The sequence below is a fragment of the Rhamphochromis sp. 'chilingali' genome (assembly GCF_963969265.1).
Source record: "Rhamphochromis sp. 'chilingali' genome assembly, chromosome: 7".
NCBI classification, from domain to species: domain Eukaryota; kingdom Metazoa; phylum Chordata; class Actinopteri; order Cichliformes; family Cichlidae; genus Rhamphochromis; species Rhamphochromis sp. 'chilingali'.
This window is the reverse complement of record NC_137934.1, coordinates 14,675,839-14,703,455: the sequence shown is the minus strand read 5'-3', so window position 1 is coordinate 14,703,455 and position 27,617 is coordinate 14,675,839. Positions and strand designations below refer to the sequence as shown.

Here is a 27,617-nt window from a genome sequence, read left to right as displayed (position 1 = left end):
CACACACATACATATATACACATACACATACATATATATACATATATATACATATATATGCATATACACATGCATACATACACATCCATATTCACACATCTACATAATAATAATATAAAAAGATGAATAACCAATACAAAAATAAATAACAATAAAAAAAAAGAATGAAAAACAAGGAACAGAAATAAAGAAGACAAGGGGGATCATAAAATCTCTAAAAGTGAGGTTCCATAAACAAGACACATAACTTAAATAAGGGGCTAAGAAAAATCAAACTCTTCTAAAAATCTATGCAATTTGATTGCTTGGGGCTTATTTATTAGCTTAAGAGATTTATGGAACAGGGAGAATTTTGTCCTACCTGGATATAAGGTGTTAACCAAATACCTCCTCAAAAATGGATTATTGCATTTTCCATTTACCAAGTCAAGACCATCTAGTTTAACTTTATGTAAATTTGTAGTCTGTATATTTGAAAAATTGTTCTTTATTGTATTTACAAGGACTGTTGGGATATTCTGTGAAACCTTTTTATAGAGCTCGAACGAGCAACTCATGTCATATTTCTCATTAAGCCTGTTTAATTCAAGTATATCTCCATTTTCATCCATTATATGTGTCACAGACCAAATTTGTTTTGTCATCCATTCGTCCACAAACATAGATTTCCCCCGATTCAATATCACCCTATTATTCCACAATGGAACATTGTGGGGACTAAAGTTATGTTTAAACATTAATTTACAATTTAACAAAACTTGTTGATGAAATTTGGAAAGTTTTATGGGTAGTTTAGAAATGTCAAAATCACATACTAAAAGGATCCCCCCAACTTTGTTGAAAATAAGAGATGGCATCAAGAACCACATCTCATTATCATTTTTCAAGAAAGATCGTAGCCAATTAATCTTTAAAATGCCATTCATTATTTCAAAATCGATTGCTTTTAAACCCCCCTCTTCATAATCTTTTATCAAGTCCCTGTTACTAATATAATGATGTTTATTTTTCCATATGAAATTAAAATTCGCCTTATTTATGTCTTTTATAATTCTTGGTGGGATGGCTAGGGAATAAGCTGGATAGATTAATCTGGACAAAGATTCAACCTTGGTCAACATTATCCTGCCGAACAACGTTAAATCTCTCTGTAGTCAATGGTTTAGAGGGTTTTTTTGCATTTGTCAATTGTATTCTGAATATTCTTTTCGTCTCCCTGTGAGGTGTCATGCCGAGCAGATGTCAGAGTTGAGTTCAAGCAAAGTTGACTCTTTCGGTGATTACAGTTTGTCCGGGCGGGCTGTGCGTCTTATTTCATCCGCAGACACGTCGTTGGATGAGGAACAGCTCATGTTGGCATCAGTGGCAGTCAGGATGGCAGCATCTTCCAGAGGGAAGGTCAGGTCGCTGGTCTCTCTGAGCAGGACGCTGTCCACCAACAAGCCCGGTTCCACGGCTGGAGATTACCCTTCTCCGGCTGAAGTTCCCGCTTCTCCCCCGAACAGCGAGCCAGCCACGGCGCCTCAGCGGAGACCCAAAAAAGACCCCAGCGGCTGCTCCGTGCTCCTCTTCCCCGGTCAGGGCAGCCAGTTTGTGGGCATGGGCAGAGGACTTTTAAAATACCCCAACGTTAAAGAAATGTTCACCGTAGCCCAGAAGATCCTGGGTTACGACCTGCTGTCTCTGTGTCTGGAGGGCCCCGAGGACGAGCTGCAGAAAACGGTTCACTGTCAGCCGGCGGTGTTTGTCACCTCCCTGGCTGCTGTGGAGAGACTCAACCAAGAAAACCCCAAAGTAAGTGCCAGATAAATGTCTGGAAAAAGGACAATAACTGCAGGTCCTGCCTTCTTAAATGTGGCCATTTTATCTTTTTTTTTTTTTTTTTTTAAATACTGCTACAGTAATATTAATTTATATTTAAAATGTGCGCACATTATGTATGAAGGTGTGGATGAATGATGCTTGTTGTAAGAAAGCATTTTGAGTGCCCAGTAGAAGAGCATCTTTCAAATGCAAAGTTTCTCATTTCAACTTTAATTACTGCACCTGATTAAGGCGGTAGAGTAAATAAGGCTTCCAACAGTGGTTATTTCTTATTATCACATCTTGTTTTTATTGTTTTTATCAGTAGATTGTTGTTTCACTCCCACCAAAAACATCACCGTAAATAATCTTCTGATTCTGAATGACCATTTAAAAAAATAAACAAATTGTTCTGAGTTAATTTCAGTTACGGATGTATCAGTGACATAAATGATATATCGGTCATAATCGGGAGGCTGTTACATTTTTATTTTTTTATTTTTTTTTGACTTGTTTCCTGCTGTACACAGGCCATTGAGATGTGTGTCGCTGCTGCAGGTTTCAGTGTCGGAGAATTTGCTGCTCTTGTCTTTTCTGGGGCGATGAACTTTGCAGAAGGTAGAAAGATTTCTTTTTTGGGTTTTTTTGTGCACTTGTAAAAGGTGTTTTAATCACAACTTTGGTTAATATTCTGTATTTACTCCTTATGCATCTTCTAGCTTTGTATGCAGTGAAGGTGCGAGCGGAGACTATGCAGAAGGCCTCAGAACTGGTTCCCAGTGGGATGCTGTCAGTCACTGGTAGACCTCAGGCTCAGTATAATTATGCCTGTCTGCAGTAGGGCTGCCACGATTAGTCGACTAGTCACAATTACGTCGACTATCAAAATCGTCGACGACTGATTTAATAGTCGAGGCGGCGTTTGAAGCTTTGTAAGATCACAAAAGACGCAGGAATAAGTAGGATTTAAGAGTGTAATAACGGACTGAAACAGAAGATGGCAGCACTGCATATACAAGGATGCCAGCCGTTAAACCCCGAAGAAGAAGAAGAAGAAGAAGAAGAAGAAGCGGTGTCCCAGAATTCATAGCGCGGCCTAGCTCAGTTTCCAACAATGGCGGCAGCTAGTTAGTTTTAATATTACTCTTATTATTCTTTCTGGGTCACAAAATAAACGTTTAACATATTTTCAGGCGAGAATGTAGCTGTGTAAACCTCAAATATCTGCTCAGTTTATCAAGACACCACATATTTTCAAAAGCGCTCCGATGTTTTCGGAGACGTCTGTTACCCACTAGCTCGATAGCTAGCCGGGGCAAGGCTCACTAGAGCCGTGAGAACACCGGACTCCCGGCAGATCGTTTTCAAACACACCGCTGTCTTTCGCTGCTCAGGTTAAACATGATATATAAGTCACTTAGATAACTTAAAAATGTTATTGTTTGGCTTATTTTAGTATTTTATTTGTTCCTGAGTAAATCTGTTTTGCTGAGATTAAAGTTATAGTTTTTACACAGCTGAATAAACGTCAAGCAGACAGCTGATTATCAGAAGTGTGAGATGCTCGAGAATATTCTCCGGTGTCCTGTTATATTTTAGATAGCAAGGAGTTTATTAAACTTCACCGAAACAATCTGCAAATTTCATTAAAATTTAATAAACTATCATCTTGTCTTTATTTTTAGTTAGCACATACCTTAAACACTTAAAGCTGTAAGCTAATGATAGTTATATAAGAGCAGATGCTGCTGGTGCAATAAGCTGAACGTTTTACATCCAATGGATGATGAATCAGAATCAGAATACTTTATTGATCCCTGGGGGAAATTATTTTTTGTTACAGTGCTCCATTTTAAACCAACATTAAGACAAGACAGACAATACGCTAACTAAGAATAGTACAATATATACATATATATACATACATACATACATAAGTCACTTATAAATAAATAGTTGGAAAAGAAACATGTGTAGCTGTAGCAGCAAACAGTGTGTTAAGTGGATGCGTTGTACAGGGAGATGGCCACAGGCAGGAATGATTTCCTGTGTCGTTCAGTGGTGCTTTTCGGTAATCTCAGTCTCTCACTGAACGAGCTCCTGTGACTGACCAACATGTCATGGAGTGGGTGGGAGGTGTTATCCAACATTGTCTTTATCTTGGACAGCATCCGCCTCTCCGACACCACCTTGAGGGAGTCCAGCTCCATCCCCACAACATTGCTGGCCTTACGGATCAGTTTATTAAGTCTGTTGGCATCTGCGACCCTCAGCCTGCTCCCCCAGCATGCAACAGCATAGAGGATCGCACTGGCCACAACAGACTCATAGAAAATCCTCAGCATTTTCTGGCAGATGTTGAAGGACCTCAGTCGCCTCAAAAAATAGAGACGACTCTGGCCCTTCCTGTAAAGTGCTGTGGTGTTTTTAGCCCAGTCCAGTTTATTGTCAATGTGTACTCCAAGGTATTTATAGTCCTCCACAATGTCAACACTGACCCCCTGGATTGAAACAGGGGTCAAGTGTTTCCTGGTCTTCCTGAAGTCCACGATCAGTTCCTTGGTCTTTGCCACGTTGAGCTGCAGATGATTCTGCTCACACCACGTGACAAAGGAGTCGACCACAGCCCGGTACTCTGTCTCATCATCCCTGCTGATGCATCCAACCACCGCAGAGTCATCAGAAAACTTCTGAAGATGGCAGGTCTCTGTGCAGTGGCTGAAGTCTGTGGTGTAGAGGGTGAAGAGGAAGGGGGAGAGGACAGTCCCCTGTGGTGCCCCTGTGTTGCTAATCACCTTGTCAGACACACACTGTGGGAGACGTACATATTGTGGTCTTCCTGTCAGGTAATCAACAATCCAGGACACCAGAGAAGCATCCACCTGCATCGCTGCTAACTTATCACCCAGGAGGGTCGGCCTGATGGTGTTGAAAGCACTGGAAAAGTCAAAAAACATGACCCTCACAGTGCTCGCCGGCTGGTCCAGATGGGTGTAGACACGATTGAGCAGGTAGATGATGGCGTCCTCTGTTCCGAGACGAGGCTGATAAGCGAACTGAAGGGGATCCAGATGTGGTCTTACTATGGGTCGCAGCTGGTCCAGGATGAGCCTTTCCAGGGTCTTCATGATGTGGGAGGTCAGTGCCACGGGCCTGTAATCCTGGGGGCCACTGGGACGAGGCGTCTTTGGTACAGGGACGAGGCATGATGTCTTCCACATCACCGGGACCCTCTGCAGACTCAGACTCAGCATAAACAGTTTATGAAAGACTCCACACAGCTGGGGGGCACAGGTCTTGAGGACAAGGGGACTCACTCCGTCTGGTCCAGCAGACTTGCCTGAGTGAAGTCTCCTCATTTGCATCTCAACCTGGTATTGAGTGAAGGTGATGGGTGGGGGAGGGGTGTCAGGAATCTCACAGGAGGCAACATGTGAAGAGAGAGGCTGGCACAGTGGTGTGGTTCTGGATTCCAGGCTGACTGCAGGTGAGGTTGTGGGGGTGGGAGCAGACACTGTGGTGTCGAATCTATTGAAAAACAGATTCAACTCGTCGGCTCTATTCTCACCTCCCTCAGCTCCCCTGCTGTTGGTTGGCCTGAATCCAGTGATGGTCTTCATGCCCCTCCACACCTCTCTCATGCTGTTCTGCTGGAGTTTCCACTCCAGCTTCCTCCTGTAATTGTCCTTAGCCTCTCTGATCTTGTCCTTTAGTAACACCTGGATCTTCCTCACCTCCTCTTTGTTGCCCCCTCTGAAAGCCCTCTTCTTGTTGTTGAGGAGGGCTTTGATGTCCTTAGTCACCCACGGCTTGTTATTTGGGTAACAATGAACAGTCTGAGCTGGAACAATGGAGTCGGTGCAGAAAGTTATGTAGCCTGTGATACACTCAGTAAGCCCATTGATGTCCTCGGCGTGAGGCTCACAGAGTGTTTCCCAGTCGGTCACCTCGAAACAGCCCTGTAGTTCCGCTATTGCCTCCTCTGACCACCTCCTAACAGTCCTGGTGGTCACAGGTTCCCTCCTCACAATTGGCACATAGCGGGGGGTGAGGTGAATCAGGTTATGATCTGACCTACCAAGTGGGGGGAGGGAGGAGGAGCTGTATGCATCCTTGACGTTAGCATACAGTAAGTCTAAAGTTTTCTCTCCCCTGGTGGGACAGTCCACATATTGTTTGAATGTTGGTAGTGTATTGTCCAGTGATACATGGTTGAAGTCACCCGAGATCACAATAAAGGCACTCGGGTGCTGAGTCTGTAGCCGAGCTATGGCAGAGTGGATAGTCTGATTAGTCGACTAATCGCAAAAATAATCAGTGACTAGTCGACTATCAAAATAATCGTTTGTGGCAGCCCTAGTCTGCAGGCAAAAGAGCACTGCAAGAGTCTGGGGATGGAGAATCCTGTGTGCTCTGTGGCCAACTAGCTTTTTCCAGATGGCAGGGTTATTGCAGGGCACCAGCAGGTAATGCATTCATATATTCTTGCTGCTTTAATATACCGTGAATCTATTGTGTTCTCTTTTCTGTCTTCTCTCAACCATCAAAAAAGTTGTTAGAGCTGCTCTTGTCATTTCTGCTGTCTTCTTTGACTTCTCAGGCTCTGGATTTCCTCCAGGAAAACTCTCGGCGCCTAAAGTTCATGCGGACCAAAACTCTCCCAGTCAGTGGTGCGTTCCATACTGAGCTGATGGCATCGGCTACTGAACCTCTCAGAGAGGTGCTCCGGCAGGTGGAGGTCAGTCAGCCACTTTATCCAAAAGGGATTAACATATTTTCCGAAACATGTATTCAATTACTCTGTAAAGCTACACCAGTCCTCATTTTTAAAAGATAACCCATCCTATTCAGTCTGACTCGGAAAGTTAAATGGAAAGTATACCCAAGATTTTACATCTGGTATTCAGCCATTCAAACTGCCCTCCGTCTTCAGAGTGAGGGAAAGTCTTCCCTTCACCATGAACTCAAACTGAAGAGACGGATCCAGCGGGAAAACAGTCAGCGGGAACGCAGCCGGAGCGCCCGCAGCAGCTGCAGCAGCAGGGGCAGCCAATCTGATGACTCGACTATCCATGAGACAGAGAAGACAGAAAAAGAGAAAGACAAACAGGACTTAGAGATTGAAAACATTATCAAGGTAAGTGAGGGCTATAAGAATCTTTTTTTGTAATATTTATTTAATTACATCATGCACCAAACTATCCATGGTAGTGATTATTTAACTAAGTCATAGTGGCACTGGGCAGCTGCCAGTGCAGTTCATTTTGTCCATTTAAAAAGTACCATGTACACTCACTGGCCACATTTTTGTTAGATACACCTGTTGAGCTGCTCATTAGGTCAAATACCTAATCAGCCTATCACATGGCAGCAGCTCAGTGCATTTAGGCATGTATACATTAATAAGATGACCTGCTGAAGGTCAAATGGGATTTAAATGACTTTGAACATGCATTGTTGTTTGTGTCGGACAGGCTTGTCTGAGTATTTCAGAAACTGTACAACCATCTAACCGGTTTATAGAAAATGGTCTGAAATAGAGGAAATCTCCTGTGAGCAGCACTTCTCTGGGAAAAAAATCACTTGTTGGTGCCAAAGATCAAAAGCGGAATGAGCAGATTACTTACAGCTGTAAGGAAAGCAACATGAACTCAAATACCCACTTACTTCAACCAAGTTATCAAGAAGAGCACCGCTGAAAGCACAATACGTTGAACCTCGAAGCTGATGGCCTAGTGTCACCTGCTGGATAGAGGTGAAAACACAAACCAAACAATGGCTCTTTCATCTGTTTCACAGCATGCTCGGGAACTGGAAACTCGCCGAAGGGAGGCAGAGGAGAGAGAGCGGAGGAAGCAGAGGGAGGTGCAGATGGAACTGGAAAGACAGCTGAAAGAGGCTGAGATGGTAAAAAAAAAAAGTTTTCCACTTGACACCAATTATGTACAGAGTCTTTTCTCCTTGACTTTGATCTTTGAGAACTGCAGCAAAATGTTGACTGTCATTATAAAATTCACATCTTTAATGATTTGGAAAAATGGTTATGACAGTCCAGGAAAAGGTGATTCAGGAATAGGTCAGTTTATACCGCTCTGTTGGTGCATCTGTTTATGTAGCTGTGTGTGTGTGCATAGATAAAAGACAGCATGCAGGCTGAGATGCAGGTGAAGGAAAAGGAGGCTGAACAACAGAAGAAGAGGATCAGGGAGCTGGAGCTGACACAGCAGCAGCTGGAAGTTGCCCTTAATATGGAGATCCAGGCTCGGCTGGAGGAGGAGAGGGCCAGACTGGAGCTTGAGCGGTAACAATGGATTTCTAACTCTTATTATGGCCCTTTATTATTTTATTTGTGATGGAGATCTGAGATATCCATGAGAAGTATTAACTGTCATGCGGCGGCTGTGTGAAGGCAAGAGAGGACCCAATTGCACGGCTCTAGACACACGGGAATGAACTCAAAGGCAGGTCTTTATTAACAGGAACATAAGAAGTCATACAAAACTATACTGGGAGAAACTAAAGCTGAGGCGCTGGGAAGACACGGGAAATGCACACAACCTAGAAGGATGACGCAACACAGAACAAAGGGACACTCTGACATAAATACACAGAAGGTAATGAGGGAAGTGGGAACACACGGGGAACACAGCTGAAGACAATTACTCATGACCGAGCAGGGAGGACACGAAACTGAAAATACTGACACCAAGATGTGGACCTTAAACACAACACAGTACACAGAGATGAGCACAGAGAGAGAGGCAGAGAACAAGGATGAATACGAGGGGATGAGGAGAACACAGAACACAACGGACGGGAACACGGTACCAGAACAAACACCACAATAAAAGCATGGACACAGGGGGAATCCAACTACCAAACCAAACAATCCAATGGACATAAGGAACAAAATACAAAACCACAGGAAAACTGAGAACACTGGGTCAAAATGACCCAGGACCATGACAATACCCCCCCTCAAGGGCTGACTCCAGACAGCCCTTGCGGACGGCAACGGCGGCAGAACAGATCCGGAGGCCGGCCGTGTGGAAGGCGGCGGCTACAGAGCGGGACCGGAGGCCGGGCCCCTCGAACCCTCCAGCGGAGACGAGGAAGGGCTGGCTGGGCTCTCCAGAACCCCCAGCGGACAAGGCAGGTGGCAGCGTGGAAGCCGCGGAGTGCTGGATGGGCTCATCCGAGCTTCCAGCCGGAGCTGATGTAGCGCCAGAGGGTATCGGGACCCCTGGCTGAATGTTAAGCTGACCAGAAGACCAAACTGCTACAGGGGACCAAACTGATGGCTGTAGTAATGGTTGTGGTGACAGTGGAGTGGGCGGTGGAGTGGATGACTGAGTTAACGGTGACTGTGCTAATGGTTCAGCTAAGGAGTGCATTAATGACAGGACTACAGGTTGAATGACTGACTGAGCAGCAGCCTGAATGGCTGAGTGTCGTGATGGTTGTGGTGGAAGAGAAGCGGGTGATGGTGTGGATGATGGAGCTACGGGCGACTGAGTGGCAGACTGAACTGATGACTGAAGTGATGGTAGAGGTGAAAATTGAGCTTGTGGTGGGGTAGCTGACTGAGGTGCGGGGGACACAGGAGACAGAGCCAGCGGGGACACAGGAGGCAGAGCTACAGATTGAACTGAGGGAGACTGGGTAGCAAACTGAACTAGTGGTAGTAATGGCGGTTGGGGAGAAGGCTGGACTGTACACTGAGGAGAAGGCTGACTGACTGACTGAGGAGCATCCTGTGCAGCTGAGTGTAATGATGGTTGTGGGAGCGAATGTTGGACAGGTGGTGGTGTCGGGTCCCCTGAGCCTACAATGCGGATGAAAGGTGCAGGCACCTGCTGGACACCAGTCGCTCCCACCTGAGGAGCAGGTACAGGTGCAGAGATCGGCTGGGTCCTGGCGGGCCCCACCTCAGTGGTTGGCACAGATTTCGGCAGGGACTGGGCGGCTGCTGTCCCCACCCGAGGAGCTGATACGGGTGCAGGGACCAGCAGAGCCTCAGTCGACCCGGAAACCGGAACAGGGACCAGCTGGGCGCCAGCCCCCCTCACCTGGGGAACTGAGATAGGTGCAGGGGAGTGCTGGGCCGCAGCTATCCCTAGAACGCAAGGGGCCTGGGAGGCGGGCCTAGAAAGAACAGTCTGCAAGAGATCAATTCCCTGCCCTGAGTGAGCGGATGAGGAACAGCGCTCTGACTTCATAGCGTTAAGTGTGCTAAAGCTGTAGCTTACAGGCACTAATGCACCACCTTCAGTGTTTACAGACTCTAGAGAAATGTGATCAGCTGATGCACCAACAGTCTTAGAGCTTCTTTCTTCGGAGCTAACCATGCTTATACTGACAGAGGAGGGGTTAATAGCCGATGTAAACATAGGTCTGTGCACCGGAGAGGCAGATGAAACAAAGTCTTTTACCTCCGGATCGCTGGAAGCAGTAAACCTAGGGAAAACAGTGGTGGGTGTAGAGCCCCCTGACTCAAGAACATTCGAATCAGTAAATACGTCAGAATGGACTTTCCCCTGGGGTGATGGCTCAGAAGTAACGAGCTGGGGTCGAGCTATCACAGGAACATTTACAGTCTTGGATTTTACTGCTTTAACATCTAAGGAGGCAGGTTTTAAAGCCCCAGTGGTGAGCTTAACTGCAAAACAATCATTCTCAGCAGACACACAGGTAAAGGGCACAGAAGCAGGTGTCTCTAACTCAGGAAATGCTGACTTCAAGTTTTCAGACCTAGGAAACACTAGCGAAGGATAATCTTTCTCAAATATGAGTCCAAACGTAGGAGAAACGGTCTCTGAGTTGACCCTCCGGGCAGTACAACGGTTCATAAGAAGTTCGGGTTCGGATTCAACATTTACAGATCGTGAGCCTTTAGAGCCTACGGCAAGAGTCACAGAGTTTGCATTCCTGCATTCAGAGTAGTGAGAACTAGCCTCAGAGTGAACAGAAAGAGTGTCTTTGTCACTCACCCCAGCCGGCTGCTCAGTAGTCCCGGAATCCGGCTGAGGAGAGGACCGGCGACGGCGTCTCCTCCTTGATGAGGGAACGGAGGTGACGGGGGAAACCGGTGATGATGCGGGGGTGACGGTCTCCTCTTCATCATCCGACCTCATCGCTGCTAGGAAAGCAGCGGGAGAGCGACGGTCAGAGCTGAGAGGGGATGGAGAAGGGCTCCGCGGCAGCAGCGCCAAAAAACCCTCTCGTTTTAGCAGCCGCTGTTGCGATACCGAGAGCCCCGTCTGCTGCTGCGATGCCGTCGCGGCAAGCTTAGTTCGCTGCTGCTGCGGCGGCTGACTGGCGGAGATCTCCGTCTGCAGTCGCTGTGGTGTGGAATCCCGGGAACAGACACTGTCTGCCAGCTCACGAGCTTGTAATGCCTCCTTGGCTCGGCTCAGTTCGTCAATAAAGCCCTCATAGCAGGTGAGCTGGTGAAGGAAAGGGTTTCCCTCGATTATTGCCTTTATGGCGTTAAGTCCGACGGAAATTGTCCGTGAGTCCGAGGCGCGGGTTATTCGTTGCACCAGACTCTGTACACGGAGAATATCTCCCTCACGGGCGGAGCCTGCTGGGTCCATTTCGTGGTTGCGTCGTTCTGTCGTGCGGCGGCTGTGTGAAGGCAAGAGAGGACCCAAATGCACGGCTCTAGACACACGGGGATGAACTCAAAGGCAGGTCTTTATTAACAGGAACATAAGAAGTCATACAAAACTATAAATACACAGAAGGTAATGAGGGAAGTGGGAGTTGTTACAGGATGCAAACATGTTTTATACTGCTTTGAAGTCTGGGACAGCATCATAAGAGGCATAACTGATCTCACCGTAGTCCCATGAAGACTCAAGATGAGTGTTTTCACGACTGCCATCTTGGTGTTTTGAAATCAGGCATGATGAATGAAGGGAAGAACTGTCTGTTAAGGTTCTCAGTCGTTCAGGTCATCGTAGTCTAAGGAGCTTGGAAAGAAAAGCATCTGGACTTCTTTAAGCTTCTTGAAGAGCGTTTCACCTCTCATTCAAGAAGCTTCTTCAGTTCTCTGAAGAAATTCTGAACTGAAGAAGCTTCTCAGATGAGAGGTGAAACATCTTCAAGAAACTTAAAGAAGTCCAGATGCTTTTCTTTCCACGCTCCTTAGACTGTAGTTAAACTTCACACACTGGACTTGTCAGTCACACATCCTTCGCCAGTAGGCATTCCCAGAATGATCTTTCCCCTTCTGACGCTTAGAATGACCAAATATGTGCAAAATGGACAATTCAACATGCCACCATGTCAGTCTTTTATTAAATATGACATGAAACAAATGACTGAGCCATTAAATTTGTCACAAAGGTGTTCACCTAATTCCAGGCAAATGGAATAGACTTCTATGGGACCATAAGTCTTTTTGCACTTTGACATTTGTTTTACTTTTCAGATCTGTAACCTATAACTTTTATACTGTATGTGTTTTGATCATAGGAGTCTACAGGGACTTACTTACTTTTAGCACGTTTAGCAGTTGATGTTGGCTTCTTTTTTCAGTACTGGAGCTTCCTGCTCATTGAAGACTTTTCTAAAAGGAAATGCTTAATCCAAAATGGCGTTTTAAGGGCTTGGATTAATGTCAATTTCAGCAAATATTCTTTCTTATGTTAAAAGAACATGGATCTCTGTCAGTGATAACTTCTGACTTTATAACTCAAATTTTAAGAGAGAGCTTCACTGCTAAGCTCTCATCTGTGTGGGTGTCACGGTTCGCTTGAGGACTCACATGCAGGACTCAGAGGCACAGTCAGTATTTATTACAGTTCCACCAGGTGTATATACAAACAGTGCAGGGGATAGTGCTATATACAAAGCGGTGACAGGGAAAAGGCTCCGGGGAAATCCAGGTAGGGAAAAGACACTTGCTCCTCTTCTGACTCTCTCTCCAAACACTCACACAAAAAGGGAATCCGCTCGGGGAATGCAGAGTCGGGTCCAGGGGATCTATGTACAGAAGGAAACACACGTTAGAGGTTTTGCACAGGGAAGCAAATGAGAACTTGCTGAGAGCCGGGCTGCACTGACGCGAGTCACACACAACGATCCAGCGATGAGTAGAAGCCACTCCCTGGCTTAAATGCTGGCTGCACTGATGAGGCCCAGGTGTTTCCTCCTCAGAGGGGCGTGGGCCGAGGGCGTGAACCCACCATGAGTATATCTGTATCTATATAGATATATATGTGTATTCGTAACCTTTTTTCATCATCTAGTTTCCTGTGCCAGATCTTCTACTGATCCACTGAGGCAGACATGTAAAAAAACATGAACTAAAGCATATTTCTGTATATAAACAGGACCTTAAATCTTTATCAACAGCTACTTTAGAGGAAATTCTTCAATAAACTGCAACCAAAGGCTCAACTCAGAGGACAAAACCCAACCTGTTATAAATAGTGTGACAGCAAACTTTCTCTTGTGTAAAGTTACAAATAGGAGTAATTATCCACAGGAGCTTTTATACATAATGAAGTTATAATTCGTCCTGTAGAAATTGTACATTTAAGCTATATAGTTCCCTCTGTGATAACTCTGCTATGAATGCCTCTTATTAACTTTTATGCTTTTACAACCCACTATGAGCAAACACTCAGCAACAGTGGGAAGGAAAAACTCCCTTCTTGAAGGAAAAAACCTCTGGTAGAACCAGGAAATCTGTCTAAACTAGTTGGGGGTTAGAGCAACAGATGCAAGTCTTCAGATCATTTGCAGTGTGACTGTCTTTGTGCACACTTTAACCTGATTCAGTTTTCTTATTTGTCAAAATGCACCATGGGTAAAAAAAAACAAAACAAAATAGTAATGAAGGAGAATCTTCAGCAAAGATGAATTAAACAAGTTTTATTTTGATCAAATTTTACTTTAAGTAAAACACATCTTTATTTGATGACTTTAATGTCATCAAATAAAGACAGTTTTGATGGAGCTCCTGACCCAGCCCAAGCTCTCTATGAAGACGAGGAAAAACTCCCCAGGGGGCCAGATCGATGGGAAGAAACCTCGGGAAAGCCCATTCAAAGAGAGATCCCCTTTCCTGGGATGGCTGGGGGGGTTACAGGAACTCCGAAAAAGCTAAATTTTTATTTATTTATTTTTTAAGATTGACCCACTCTATCTATTCCTGTCCAACAGAAAAAAGAAAGGAAGTTACTACAATGTATCACACTTACATGATAAGGTGTGAATTGTGTGTTTGTGTGTGTTATCTTAGCCAGGGGTGAAGCTGGAGCTCCTCCAGTGTTGGGCGCTTCTCCGGGACTATAGCTAAACATGCGTCCAAGAAATTCCGGCATTCTTGAAAGAAAGAAAAGATCAAAAAGATGAAGATGATAGTTCTAGTGATCCAAGGCATCAGTGAATGTGGAAGTGTGAAGTTTTCTTACCTGTGGACAGACGCTTTTTGATGCTCAGTTGCTTTGTGAGGAACCTCGCGGTACTAAAGTATCGTGCATGAAGCGCTTCATACAACACCACTCCCATTTGCCACACCGTGGTGGGTCCACACCTGTAGCAGCTCCTAATGTACCACTCGGGAGGGATGTGAAGAGGAGTGCCTAACAAACAGACACAATTGCAATTTCTTCTAAAACAAAAGACACAAATTGTTACATCTGTGAAAAGCAGGAGCAGAATATGTTACCATAGAAGATGCGATACAGAGATCGCTGTTTAACAAAGCAGCTCAGTCCAAAGTCAATGATGCGAACTCGAGGCACATCTGAGCCGGTCTCAATCAGAATGTTTTGTCCCTTGATGTCCCGATGAAAGATGTGTTTCTCCTCAAGTTCCTTTACAGCATCAACTAGTTGCTTCAGAATGACCTGGAAAAGATGAAAAACACAATAATGAGTGAATGCTTTTCTGCCTTGATTGAATGCTGTACAGTCTAAGGCTCTCCCAGTCAACCTACCTTGGCCTTGTCCTCTGGTAAAGCTCTTCCATTTTCTGCTTTGTATTTTTGCAGGTCCACAGCAGGGACAGGTCTCTCCAGCACCAGGATCAGCTCTTTGCCAAAGTCGAACCACTCCAGCAAGGACACAGGTGCTGATATTCCCACTGACCCTTCTGCTTCACCTGCAAGTTTAAGCATAATGGCCACTTCCACCGAGAGCATCTTCCCGTTTTCATCCTGAAATATTACAACAAAGTGGATGATGAGGAACGCCGCATTCAATCCAGTAATGTAAAACTAATTCAAGTGTTGGACGCTTACCGCCACTTTGCAGTAGACTTTATTTTTGGGAATGTGTTTGATGGCAACCTAGAAGACACAGAGCATTGGTGAGCATTTCCTCAGTATGACATAATGAAAGGTGGAAACACAGCAGACGTCTCAGTTTACGATATTATCCATTATCTGCGTTACTGCCTGTCTTACTACCATCATCTGAACACTTACTGGAAAACGATCTTCTATCCGGTAGCCAGAAAACACTGCTCCGCAGCCTCCTTCTCCGAGCTGGTGCTCCTCCACATATCTGGCTTGGAATTCACCTGAACAGACAAAACAGCAAATCTTGTTTTATTACAGCTGTGACACAAATTACTCTCCTCTGTAGCCTAAATGTTCCTTCTGCCCTTCCCCTGAATATAAAACCCAAGCTGCTTGCTACTTACGTTTTTGGTCTGCCACTGATTTTTTGTCCTGGTCCACATTCCTTTTTTTTTTCTTGGGTGACTCTCTGTTGTCTCCCGTGGCCTTTCTTTTGCCATTTTTTGTGCACTCCTGTTTGTTGTTCAAGTCTGGAGATGTGGAAAACACCAAAAGCACATCAGCTCACTGGATGATAGACACAAACACTAAACACCAATATCTTAAACCTAGCAACCACACTTAATCTACCCCCTTATTCAACTAATTAGCCTACCTTTACCAGAGTCCAACGAGGAGGATGCTTGCTCCTTGTCACCGCTCGTATGGTCGAGAAGTTTAGCCTTCTTTGCTTTCTTTGTTGTGCCCTCTTCATCTTGCACAACCTTGCGCTTCACTCCTTTGACCACATCTGAGCTGGTGGAAGGACCAGCCTGCTCAGCGACCCTCCTCCTTTTTATTGGGGTCTTCTTTTCAGGACTGGCCTTTCTTTTAGCAGTCCTGCTCTTACAATCTATAAACGACGACAACAACACAGTGGTGAAAAAGAGTCCCCGACATCAGGACTGGAAGCAGTTTGATGGCAAAGAATTTGAAATTGCTTTTGCTTAAATGATCACAAGTTTATTCTTGGGATTAAAAAAACTGACCAGTGCGAATTGATACTAGGTTTACTAAGTCTTAGATCTTGATGACACTTGTTGGTCTGTTTTTACTGTTGAGTCCAAGAATAAACTTATTACATTATTTTACCAAAAGACCGGTAACCTTCCTTTGATTAGACATCTTGTATTAAAGCTATTTTCAATCAAACATATGATTCAATTGCTTCAAAAATGATTCACACAGTGTCAACATTTCTAGGATTTGGATTTTACCAGGTTCTTATTTTATTATTTTACTTACCTTGATCTCCTGAATCTTTCTTATCGGCCGGAGTGGTAATTTTTCTTGTTTCCTTTTTCATTGTAATTTCGGAGACCCTTTAAAATCGAAAATGTAAACCGTAATGAGTTAATATTGAGTTAATACTTCTTCAAATGTGCACCTTTCAAATGCTTGACTTTTCTAACTGAATTCTGTAAGTGAGCTTTATAAGTAAACTCTGGAAACTACGGCAACACAACATAGAATCTTGCCTTTCAGTGACTTCACTGACTGCCAGTAGTTCAAAGTAGTTTACAGAAAAACACTCTGGCAGACAAAGCCATAATATTTCATATAATTCAATCATTTCATATCAATTAAACAGTTTCTTTCATTATCTTTCATCATTTGTATAAAGACCTCATCTATGGATGACAGTATGAAGATTTGTGGTTGACCACACACTAATAAACACAGTGTCAGCTACATTGTCATCTGATTTAAAGTATTTATTATGTACATTTAACTGTCATGGTACTGAGTCTGTGACCCAGTGTTTTGTGTTTGTTCATTTATATTCATTGATTATTCTTATGTATGTTTTTGGTTCTCTTTATTGTTTTCTTCTTGTGTTATATTCTTAGGCTTTAGGTTTCTGTTACTTTGCCTTGCCCCTGTGTCCCACGTGGCCCATTGTTTTCCTCTGTTTGCTGTTGGGTTGTCTGTGTATCATCCATGACAATTAAATTAAATAGCAAATGCAACTACAATTTCAATGAGATTCATTCCTGGCATTCTACTGCGGTGGCTGAAAGTAGACACCAAGCATTATCACTGTAACTGATGTAAATATTGGACTTGGAAGGGATTCATCTGATAGACTGATGCAAACATTACTGTAGCGACTTCCACAGTCGCTAGAGGCCAGGGATGGAGCCTGCCTATTTGCCTGACACGCTGTCAACTTTACGCAATAATGCAAGAGGTGGAATTGTTTGCTTGTTTATTAAAGTGCTTTGAGAGTTTACAGAGTAATGTCATCAGCTCCTGATTCAGACTCTTAAAACATCACAGGCTCTAATGTAACAAAGCGAAACATGTTGTGCAGCGCAGCGGTCAACAAAAACTACGGCTACCCAGCCCTCCTCTCTGTCAAAAATACGGAGTGGAAACTACAGATATTTGTTTAAAAATGTAGGGAGTAAAAATTAAGTACAGCAAGGAAGTTTTTTTTTACTTTTTTACTTCCTACCTGTGGAGCCAATTAAGCTAAATTTAAGAAGCGCATGTCTGTGTATACTTAAAAGCTCTTATGGTTATTTTCACTTTGTAGACAAATTAAAGCACAGAAAAGAAAAACACGATACATTAGAGCATGACATAATTTGACCTGAGGTGGCGCTGCACCGTGAGAGAGCCTGAACGTCAACCGGAAGAAGACGAGAATAAACTCCGTATAAACAACATGGCGTCTCCCTGTGAGGTTTTTTGTTTTGTTTTGTTTTTTAAATGAACTTTATTTAGAACAATAACAATGACAATCTCAAAGAGACAAGCGACATATTAAATCAATCAGAACAGAATCACATCTCCTGTACACCACAATGAAATCGACAATAACTGAAAGTAAACATACATACACACACACACACACACACACACATACACATACACATACATATATATACATACACATACATATATATGCATATACACATGCATACATACACATCCATATTCACACAGCTACATAATAATAATATAAAAAGATGAATAACCAATACAAAAATAAATAACAATAAAAAAAAGAATGAAAAACAAGGAACAGAAATAAAGAAGACAGGGGGGATCATAAAATCTCTAAAAGTGAGGTTCCATAAACAAGACACATAACTTAAATAAGGGGCTAAGAAAAATCAAACTCTTCTAAAAATCTATGCAATTTGATTGCTTGGGGCTTATTTATTAGCTTAAGAGATTTATGGAACAGGGAGAATTTTGTCCTACCTGGATATAAGGTGTTAACCAAATACCTCCTCAAAAATGGATTATTGCATTTTCCATTTACCAAGTCAAGACCATCTAGTTTAACTTTATGTAAATTTGTAGTCTGTATATTTGAAAAATTGTTCTTTATTGTATTTACAAGGACTGTTGGGATATTCTGTGAAACCTTTTTATAGAGCTCGAACGAGCAACTCATGTCATATTTCTCATTAAGCCTGTTTAATTCAAGTATATCTCCATTTTCATCCATTATATGTGTCACAGACCAAATTTGTTTTGTCATCCATTCGTCCACAAACATAGATTTCCCCCGATTCAATATCACCCTATTATTCCACAATGGAACATTGTGGGGACTAAAGTTATGTTTAAACATTAATTTACAATTTAACAAAACTTGTTGATGAAATTTGGAAAGTTTTATGGGTAGTTTAGAAATGTCAAAATCACATACTAAAAGGATCCCCCCAACTTTGTTGAAAATAAGAGATGGCATCAAGAACCACATCTCATTATCATTTTTCAAGAAAGATCGTAGCCAATTAATCTTTAAAATGCCATTCATTATTTCAAAATCGATTGCTTTTAAACCCCCCTCTTCATAATCTTTTATCAAGTCCCTGTTACTAATATAATGATGTTTATTTTTCCATATGAAATTAAAATTCGCCTTATTTATGTCTTTTATAATTCTTGGTGGGATGGCTAGGGAATAAGCTGGATAGATTAAACTGGACAAAGATTCAACCTTGGTCAACATTATCCTGCCGAACAACGTTAAATCTCTCTGTAGTCAATGGTTTAGAGGTTTTTTTTGCATTTGTCAATTGTATTCTGAATATTCTTTTCGTCTCCCTGTGAGGTGTCATGCCGAGCAGATGTCAGAGTTGAGTTCAAGCAAAGTTGACTCTTTCGGTGATTACAGTTTGTCCGGGCGGGCTGTGCGTCTTATTTCATCCGCAGACACGTCGTTGGATGAGGAACAGCTCATGTTGGCATCAGTGGCAGTCAGGATGGCAGCATCTTCCAGAGGGAAGGTCAGGTCGCTGGTCTCTCTGAGCAGGACGCTGTCCACCAACAAGCCCGGTTCCACGGCTGGAGATTACCCTTCTCCGGCTGAAGTTCCCGCTTCTCCCCCGAACAGCGAGCCAGCCGCGGCGCCTCAGCGGAGACCCAAAAAAGACCCCAGCGGCTGCTCCGTGCTCCTCTTCCCCGGTCAGGGCAGCCAGTTTGTGGGCATGGGCAGAGGACTTTTAAAATACCCCAACGTTAAAGAAATGTTCACCGTAGCCCAGAAGATCCTGGGTTACGACCTGCTGTCTCTGTGTCTGGAGGGCCCCGAGGACGAGCTGCAGAAAACGGTTCACTGTCAGCCGGCGGTGTTTGTCACCTCCCTGGCTGCTGTGGAGAGACTCAACCAAGAAAACCCCAAAGTAAGTGCCAGATAAATGTCTGGAAAAAGGACAATAACTGCAGGTCCTGCCTTCTTAAATGTGGCCATTTTATCTTTTTTTTTTTTTTTTTTAAATACTGCTACAGTAATATTAATTTATATTTAAAATGTGCGCACATTATGTATGAAGGTGTGGATGAATGATGCTTGTTGTAAGAAAGCATTTTGAGTGCCCAGTAGAAGAGCATCTTTCAAATGCAAAGTTTCTCATTTCAACTTTAATTACTGCACCTGATTAAGGCGGTAGAGTAAATAAGGCTTCCAACAGTGGTTATTTCTTATTATCACATCTTGTTTTTATTGTTTTTATCAGTAGATTGTTGTTTCACTCCCACCAAAAACATCACCGTAAATAATCTTCTGATTCTGAATGACCATTTAAAAAAATAAACAAATTGTTCTGAGTTAATTTCAGTTACGGATGTATCAGTGACATAAATGATATATCGGTCATAATCGGGAGGCTGTTACTTTTTTATTTTTTTATTTTTTTTTGACTTGTTTCCTGCTGTACACAGGCCATTGAGATGTGTGTCGCTGCTGCAGGTTTCAGTGTCGGAGAATTTGCTGCTCTTGTCTTTTCTGGGGCGATGAACTTTGCAGAAGGTAGAAAGATTTCTTTTTTGGGTTTTTTTGTGCACTTGTAAAAGGTGTTTTAATCACAACTTTGGTTAATATTCTGTATTTACTCCTTATGCATCTTCTAGCTTTGTATGCAGTGAAGGTGCGAGCGGAGACTATGCAGAAGGCCTCAGAACTGGTTCCCAGTGGGATGCTGTCAGTCACTGGTAGACCTCAGGCTCAGTATAATTATGCCTGTCTGCAGTAGGGCTGCCACGATTAGTCGACTAGTCACGATTACGTCGACTATCAAAATCGTCGACGACTGATTTAATAGTCGAGGCGGCATTTGAAGCTTTGTAAGATCACAAAAGACGCAGGAATAAGTAGCAGGATTTAAGAGTGTAATAACGGACTGAAACAGAAGATGGCAGCACTGCATATACAAGGATGCCAGCTGCCGTTAAACCCCGAAGAAGAAGAAGAAGCGGTGTCCCAGAATTCATAGCGCGGCCTAGCTCAGTTTCCAACAATGGCGGCAGCTAGTTAGTTTTAATATTACTCTTATTATTCTTTCTGGGTCACAAAATAAACGTTTAACATATTTTCAGGCGAGAATGTAGCTGTGTAAACCTCAAATATCTGCTCAGTTTATCAAGACACCACATATTTTCAAAAGCGCTCCGATGTTTTCGGAGACGTCTGTTACCCACTAGCTCGATAGCTAGCCGGGGCAAGGCTCACTAGAGCTGTGAGAACACCGGACTCCCGGCAGATCGTTTTCAAACACACCGCTGTCTTTCGCTGCTCAGGTTAAACATGATATATAAGTCACTTAGATAACTTAAAAATGTTATTGTTTGGCTTATTTTAGTATTTTATTTGTTCCTGAGTAAATCTGTTTTGCTGAGATTAAAGTTATAGTTTTTACACAGCTGAATAAACGTCAAGCAGACAGCTGATTATCAGAAGTGTGAGATGCTCGAGAATATTCTCCGGTGTCCTGTTATATTTTAGATAGCAAGGAGTTTATTAAACTTCACCGAAACAATCTGCAAATTTCATTAAAATTTAATAAACTATCATCTTGTCTTTATTTTTAGTTAGCACATACCTTAAACACTTAAAGCTGTAAGCTAATGATAGTTATATAAGAGCAGATGCTGCTGGTGCAATAAGCTGAACGTTTTACATCCAATGGATGATGATCTGATTAGTCGACTAATCGCAAAAATAATCGGTGACTAGTCGACTATCAAAATAATCGTTTGTGGCAGCCCTAGTCTGCAGGCAAAAGAGCACTGCAAGAGTCTGGGGATGGAGAATCCTGTGTGCTCTGTGGCCAACTAGCTTTTTCCAGATGGCAGGGTTATTGCAGGGCACCAGCAGGTAATGCATTCATATATTCTTGCTGCTTTAATATACCGTGAATCTATTGTGTTCTCTTTTCTGTCTTCTCTCAACCATCAAAAAAGTTGTTAGAGCTGCTCTTGTCATTTCTGCTGTCTTCTTTGACTTCTCAGGCTCTGGATTTCCTCCAGGAAAACTCTCGGCGCCTAAAGTTCATGCGGACCAAAACTCTCCCAGTCAGTGGTGCGTTCCATACTGAGCTGATGGCATCGGCTACTGAACCTCTCAGAGAGGTGCTCCGGCAGGTGGAGGTCAGTCAGCCACTTTATCCAAAAGGGATTAACATATTTTCCGAAACATGTATTCAATTACTCTGTAAAGCTACACCAGTCCTCATTTTTAAAAGATAACCCATCCTATTCAGTCTGACTCGGAAAGTTAAATGGAAAGTATACCCAAGATTTTACATCTGGTATTCAGCCATTCAAACTGCCCTCCGTCTTCAGAGTGAGGGAAAGTCTTCCCTTCACCATGAACTCAAACTGAAGAGACGGATCCAGCGGGAAAACAGTCAGCGGGAACGCAGCCGGAGCGCCCGCAGCAGCTGCAGCAGCAGGGGCAGCCAATCTGATGACTCGACTATCCATGAGACAGAGAAGACAGAAAAAGAGAAAGACAAACAGGACTTAGAGATTGAAAACATTATCAAGGTAAGTGAGGGCTATAAGAATCTTTTTTTGTAATATTTATTTAATTACATCATGCACCAAACTATCCATGGTAGTGATTATTTAACTAAGTCATAGTGGCACTGGGCAGCTGCCAGTGCAGTTCATTTTGTCCATTTAAAAAGTACCATGTACACTCACTGGCCACATTTTTGTTAGATACACCTGTTGAGCTGCTCATTAGGTCAAATACCTAATCAGCCTATCACATGGCAGCAGCTCAGTGCATTTAGGCATGTATACATTAATAAGATGACCTGCTGAAGGTCAAATGGGATTTAAATGACTTTGAACATGCATTGTTGTTTGTGTCGGACAGGCTTGTCTGAGTATTTCAGAAACTGTACAACCATCTAACCGGTTTATAGAAAATGGTCTGAAATAGAGGAAATCTCCTGTGAGCAGCACTTCTCTGGGAAAAAAATCACTTGTTGGTGCCAAAGATCAAAAGCGGAATGAGCAGATTACTTACAGCTGTAAGGAAAGCAACATGAACTCAAATACCCACTTACTTCAACCAAGTTATCAAGAAGAGCACCGCTGAAAGCACAATACGTTGAACCTCGAAGCTGATGGCCTAGTGTCACCTGCTGGATAGAGGTGAAAACACAAACCAAACAATGGCTCTTTCATCTGTTTCACAGCATGCTCGGGAACTGGAAACTCGCCGAAGGGAGGCAGAGGAGAGAGAGCGGAGGAAGCAGAGGGAGGTGCAGATGGAACTGGAAAGACAGCTGAAAGAGGCTGAGATGGTAAAAAAAAAAGTTTTCCACTTGACACCAATTATGTACAGAGTCTTTTCTCCTTGACTTTGATCTTTGAGAACTGCAGCAAAATGTTGACTGTCATTATAAAATTCACATCTTTAATGATTTGGAAAAATGGTTATGACAGTCCAGGAAAAGGTGATTCAGGAATAGGTCAGTTTATACCGCTCTGTTGGTGCATCTGTTTATGTAGCTGTGTGTGTGTGCATAGATAAAAGACAGCATGCAGGCTGAGATGCAGGTGAAGGAAAAGGAGGCTGAACAACAGAAGAAGAGGATCAGGGAGCTGGAGCTGACACAGCAGCAGCTGGAAGTTGCCCTTAATATGGAGATCCAGGCTCGGCTGGAGGAGGAGAGGGCCAGACTGGAGCTTGAGCGGTAACAATGGATTTCTAACTCTTATTATGGCCCTTTATTATTTTATTTGTGATGGAGATCTGAGATATCCATGAGAAGTATTAACTGTCATGCGGCGGCTGTGTGAAGGCAAGAGAGGACCCAATTGCACGGCTCTAGACACACGGGAATGAACTCAAAGGCAGGTCTTTATTAACAGGAACATAAGAAGTCATACAAAACTATACTGGGAGAAACTAAAGCTGAGGCGCTGGGAAGACACGGGAAATGCACACAACCTAGAAGGATGACGCAACACAGAACAAAGGGACACTCTGACATAAATACACAGAAGGTAATGAGGGAAGTGGGAACACACGGGGAACACAGCTGAAGACAATTACTCATGACCGAGCAGGGAGGACACGAAACTGAAAATACTGACACCAAGATGTGGACCTTAAACACAACACAGTACACAGAGATGAGCACAGAGAGAGAGGCAGAGAACAAGGATGAATACGAGGGGATGAGGAGAACACAGAACACAACGGACGGGAACACGGTACCAGAACAAACACCACAATAAAAGCATGGACACAGGGGGAATCCAACTACCAAACCAAACAATCCAATGGACATAAGGAACAAAATACAAAACCACAGGAAAACTGAGAACACTGGGTCAAAATGACCCAGGACCATGACAATACCCCCCCTCAAGGGCTGACTCCAGACAGCCCTTGCGGACGGCAACGGCGGCAGAACAGATCCGGAGGCCGGCCGTGTGGAAGGCGGCGGCTACAGAGCGGGACCGGAGGCCGGGCCCCTCGAACCCTCCAGCGGAGACGAGGAAGGGCTGGCTGGGCTCTCCAGAACCCCCAGCGGACAAGGCAGGTGGCAGCGTGGAAGCCGCGGAGTGCTGGATGGGCTCATCCGAGCTTCCAGCCGGAGCTGATGTAGCGCCAGAGGGTATCGGGACCCCTGGCTGAATGTTAAGCTGACCAGAAGACCAAACTGCTACAGGGGACCAAACTGATGGCTGTAGTAATGGTTGTGGTGACAGTGGAGTGGGCGGTGGAGTGGATGACTGAGTTAACGGTGACTGTGCTAATGGTTCAGCTAAGGAGTGCATTAATGACAGGACTACAGGTTGAATGACTGACTGAGCAGCAGCCTGAATGGCTGAGTGTCGTGATGGTTGTGGTGGAAGAGAAGCGGGTGATGGTGTGGATGATGGAGCTACGGGCGACTGAGTGGCAGACTGAACTGATGACTGAAGTGATGGTAGAGGTGAAAATTGAGCTTGTGGTGGGGTAGCTGACTGAGGTGCGGGGGACACAGGAGACAGAGCCAGCGGGGACACAGGAGGCAGAGCTACAGATTGAACTGAGGGAGACTGGGTAGCAAACTGAACTAGTGGTAGTAATGGCGGTTGGGGAGAAGGCTGGACTGTACACTGAGGAGAAGGCTGACTGACTGACTGACTGAGGAGCATCCTGTGCAGCTGAGTGTAATGATGGTTGTGGGAGCGAATGTTGGACAGGTGGTGGTGTCGGGTCCCCTGAGCCTACAATGCGGATGAAAGGTGCAGGCACCTGCTGGACACCAGTCGCTCCCACCTGAGGAGCAGGTACAGGTGCAGAGATCGGCTGGGTCCTGGCGGGCCTCACCTCAGTGGTTGGCACAGATTTCGGCAGGGACTGGGCGGCTGCTGTCCCCACCCGAGGAGCTGATACGGGTGCAGGGACCAGCAGAGCCTCAGTCGACCCGGAAACCGGAACAGGGACCAGCTGGGCGCCAGCCCCCCTCACCTGGGGAACTGAGATAGGTGCAGGGGAGTGCTGGGCCGCAGCTATCCCTAGAACGCAAGGGGCCTGGGAGGCGGGCCTAGAAAGAACAGTCTGCAAGAGATCAATTCCCTGCCCTGAGTGAGCGGATGAGGAACAGCGCTCTGACTTCATAGCGTTAAGTGTGCTAAAGCTGTAGCTTACAGGCACTAATGCACCACCTTCAGTGTTTACAGACTCTAGAGAAATGTGATCAGCTGATGCACCAACAGTCTTAGAGCTTCTTTCTTCGGAGCTAACCATGCTTATACTGACAGAGGAGGGGTTAATAGCCGATGTAAACATAGGTCTGTGCACCGGAGAGGCAGATGAAACAAAGTCTTTTACCTCCGGCTCGCTGGAAGCAGTAAACCTAGGGAAAACAGTGGTGGGTGTAGAGCCCCCTGACTCAAGAACATTCGAATCAGTAAATACGTCAGAATGGACTTTCCCCTGGGGTGATGGCTCAGAAGTAACGAGCTGGGGTCGAGCTATCACAGGAACATTTACAGTCTTGGATTTTACTGCTTTAACATCTAAGGAGGCAGGTTTTAAAGCCCCAGTGGTGAGCTTAACTGCAAAACAATCATTCTCAGCAGACACACAGGTAAAGGGCACAGAAGCAGGTGTCTCTAACTCAGGAAATGCTGACTTCAAGTTTTCAGACCTAGGAAACACTAGCGAAGGATAATCTTTCTCAAATATGAGTCCAAACGTAGGAGAAACGGTCTCTGAGTTGACCCTCCGGGCAGTACAACGGTTCATAAGAAGTTCGGGTTCGGATTCAACATTTACAGATCGTGAGCCTTTAGAGCCTACGGCAAGAGTCACAGAGTTTGCATTCCTGCATTCAGAGTAGTGAGAACTAGCCTCAGAGTGAACAGAAAGAGTGTCTTTGTCACTCACCCCAGCCGGCTGCTCAGTAGTCCCGGAATCCGGCTGAGGAGAGGACCGGCGATGGCGTCTCCTCCTTGATGAGGGAACGGAGGTGACGGGGGAAACCGTTGATGATGCGGGGGTGACGGTCTCCTCTTCATCATCCGACCTCATCGCTGCTAGGAAAGCAGCGGGAGAGCGACGGTCAGAGCTGAGAGGGGATGGAGAAGGGCTCCGCGGCAGCAGCGCCAAAAAACCCTCTCGTTTTAGCAGCCGCTGTTGCGATACCGAGAGCCCCGTCTGCTGCTGCGATGCCGTCGCGGCGAGCTTAGTTCGCTGCTGCTGCGGCGGCTGACTGGCGGAGATCTCCGTCTGCAGTCGCTGTGGTGTGGAATCCCGGGAACAGACACTGTCTGCCAGCTCACGAGCTTGTAATGCCTCCTTGGCTCGGCTCAGTTCGTCAATAAAGCCCTCATGGCAGGTGAGCTGGTGAAGGAAAGGGTTTCCCTCGATTATTGCCTTTATGGCGTTAAGTCCGACGGAAATTGTCCGTGAGTCCGAGGTGCGGGTTATTCGTTGCACCAGACTCTGTACACGGAGAATATCTCCCTCACGGGCGGAGCCTGCTGGGTCCATTTCGTGGTTGCGTCGTTCTGTCGTGCGGCGGCTGTGTGAAGGCAAGAGAGGACCCAAATGCACGGCTCTAGACACACGGGGATGAACTCAAAGGCAGGTCTTTATTAACAGGAACATAAGAAGTCATACAAAACTATAAATACACAGAAGGTAATGAGGGAAGTGGGAGTTGTTACAGGATGCAAACATGTTTTATACTGCTTTGAAGTCTGGGACAGCATCATAAGAGGCATAACTGATCTCACCGTAGTCCCATGAAGACTCAAGATGAGTGTTTTCACGACTGCCATCTTGGTGTTTTGAAATCAGGCATGATGAATGAAGGGAAGAACTGTCTGTTAAGGTTCTCAGTCGTTCAGGTCATCGTAGTCTAAGGAGCTTGGAAAGAAAAGCATCTGGACTTCTTTAAGCTTCTTGAAGAGCGTTTCACCTCTCATTCAAGAAGCTTCTTCAGTTCTCTGAAGAAATTCTGAACTGAAGAAGCTTCTCAGATGAGAGGTGAAACATCTTCAAGAAACTTAAAGAAGTCCAGATGCTTTTCTTTCCACGCTCCTTAGACTGTAGTTAAACTTCACACACTGGACTTGTCAGTCACACATCCTTCGCCAGTAGGCATTCCCAGAATGATCTTTCCCCTTCTGACGCTTAGAATGACCAAATATGTGCAAAATGGACAATTCAACATGCCACCATGTCAGTCTTTTATTAAATATGACATGAAACAAATGACTGAGCCATTAAATTTGTCACAAAGGTGTTCACCTAATTCCA

The 27,617-nt window shown here is 44.5% G+C and overlaps 1 protein-coding gene and 2 pseudogenes across 3 annotated transcripts; 2 read left to right on the top strand and 1 right to left on the bottom strand.

The window, feature by feature from the left end:
• Nucleotides 1-1,215: 1,215 nt before the first annotated feature.
• Nucleotides 1,216-9,054, top strand: LOC308399829 (annotated as a pseudogene). Its single transcript has 9 exons — nt 1,216-1,794; nt 2,334-2,421; nt 2,523-2,640; nt 6,164-6,269; nt 6,404-6,541; nt 6,737-6,940; nt 7,603-7,710; nt 7,938-8,104; nt 8,787-9,054. The product of its transcript is annotated as an uncharacterized misc_RNA (transcript).
• Nucleotides 9,055-14,047: 4,993 nt separating this feature from the next.
• Nucleotides 14,048-16,403, bottom strand: LOC308399828 (serine/threonine-protein kinase pim-2-like; the record flags this gene model as incomplete). The annotated part of the gene is made up of 8 exons (XM_080887249.1): nt 14,048-14,139; nt 14,229-14,399; nt 14,486-14,666; nt 14,756-14,974; nt 15,059-15,106; nt 15,245-15,339; nt 15,714-15,950; nt 16,343-16,403. 8 exons carry the CDS (start codon nt 16,401-16,403, stop codon nt 14,048-14,050), a joined length of 1,104 nt encoding a protein of 367 aa, XP_080743375.1.
• Nucleotides 16,404-19,164: 2,761 nt separating this feature from the next.
• LOC308399827 lies at nt 19,165-24,497 on the top strand (annotated as a pseudogene). The gene is made up of 9 exons: nt 19,165-19,743; nt 20,282-20,369; nt 20,471-20,588; nt 21,608-21,713; nt 21,848-21,985; nt 22,181-22,384; nt 23,047-23,154; nt 23,381-23,547; nt 24,230-24,497. The product of its transcript is annotated as an uncharacterized misc_RNA (transcript).
• Nucleotides 24,498-27,617: the final 3,120 nt, after the last annotated feature.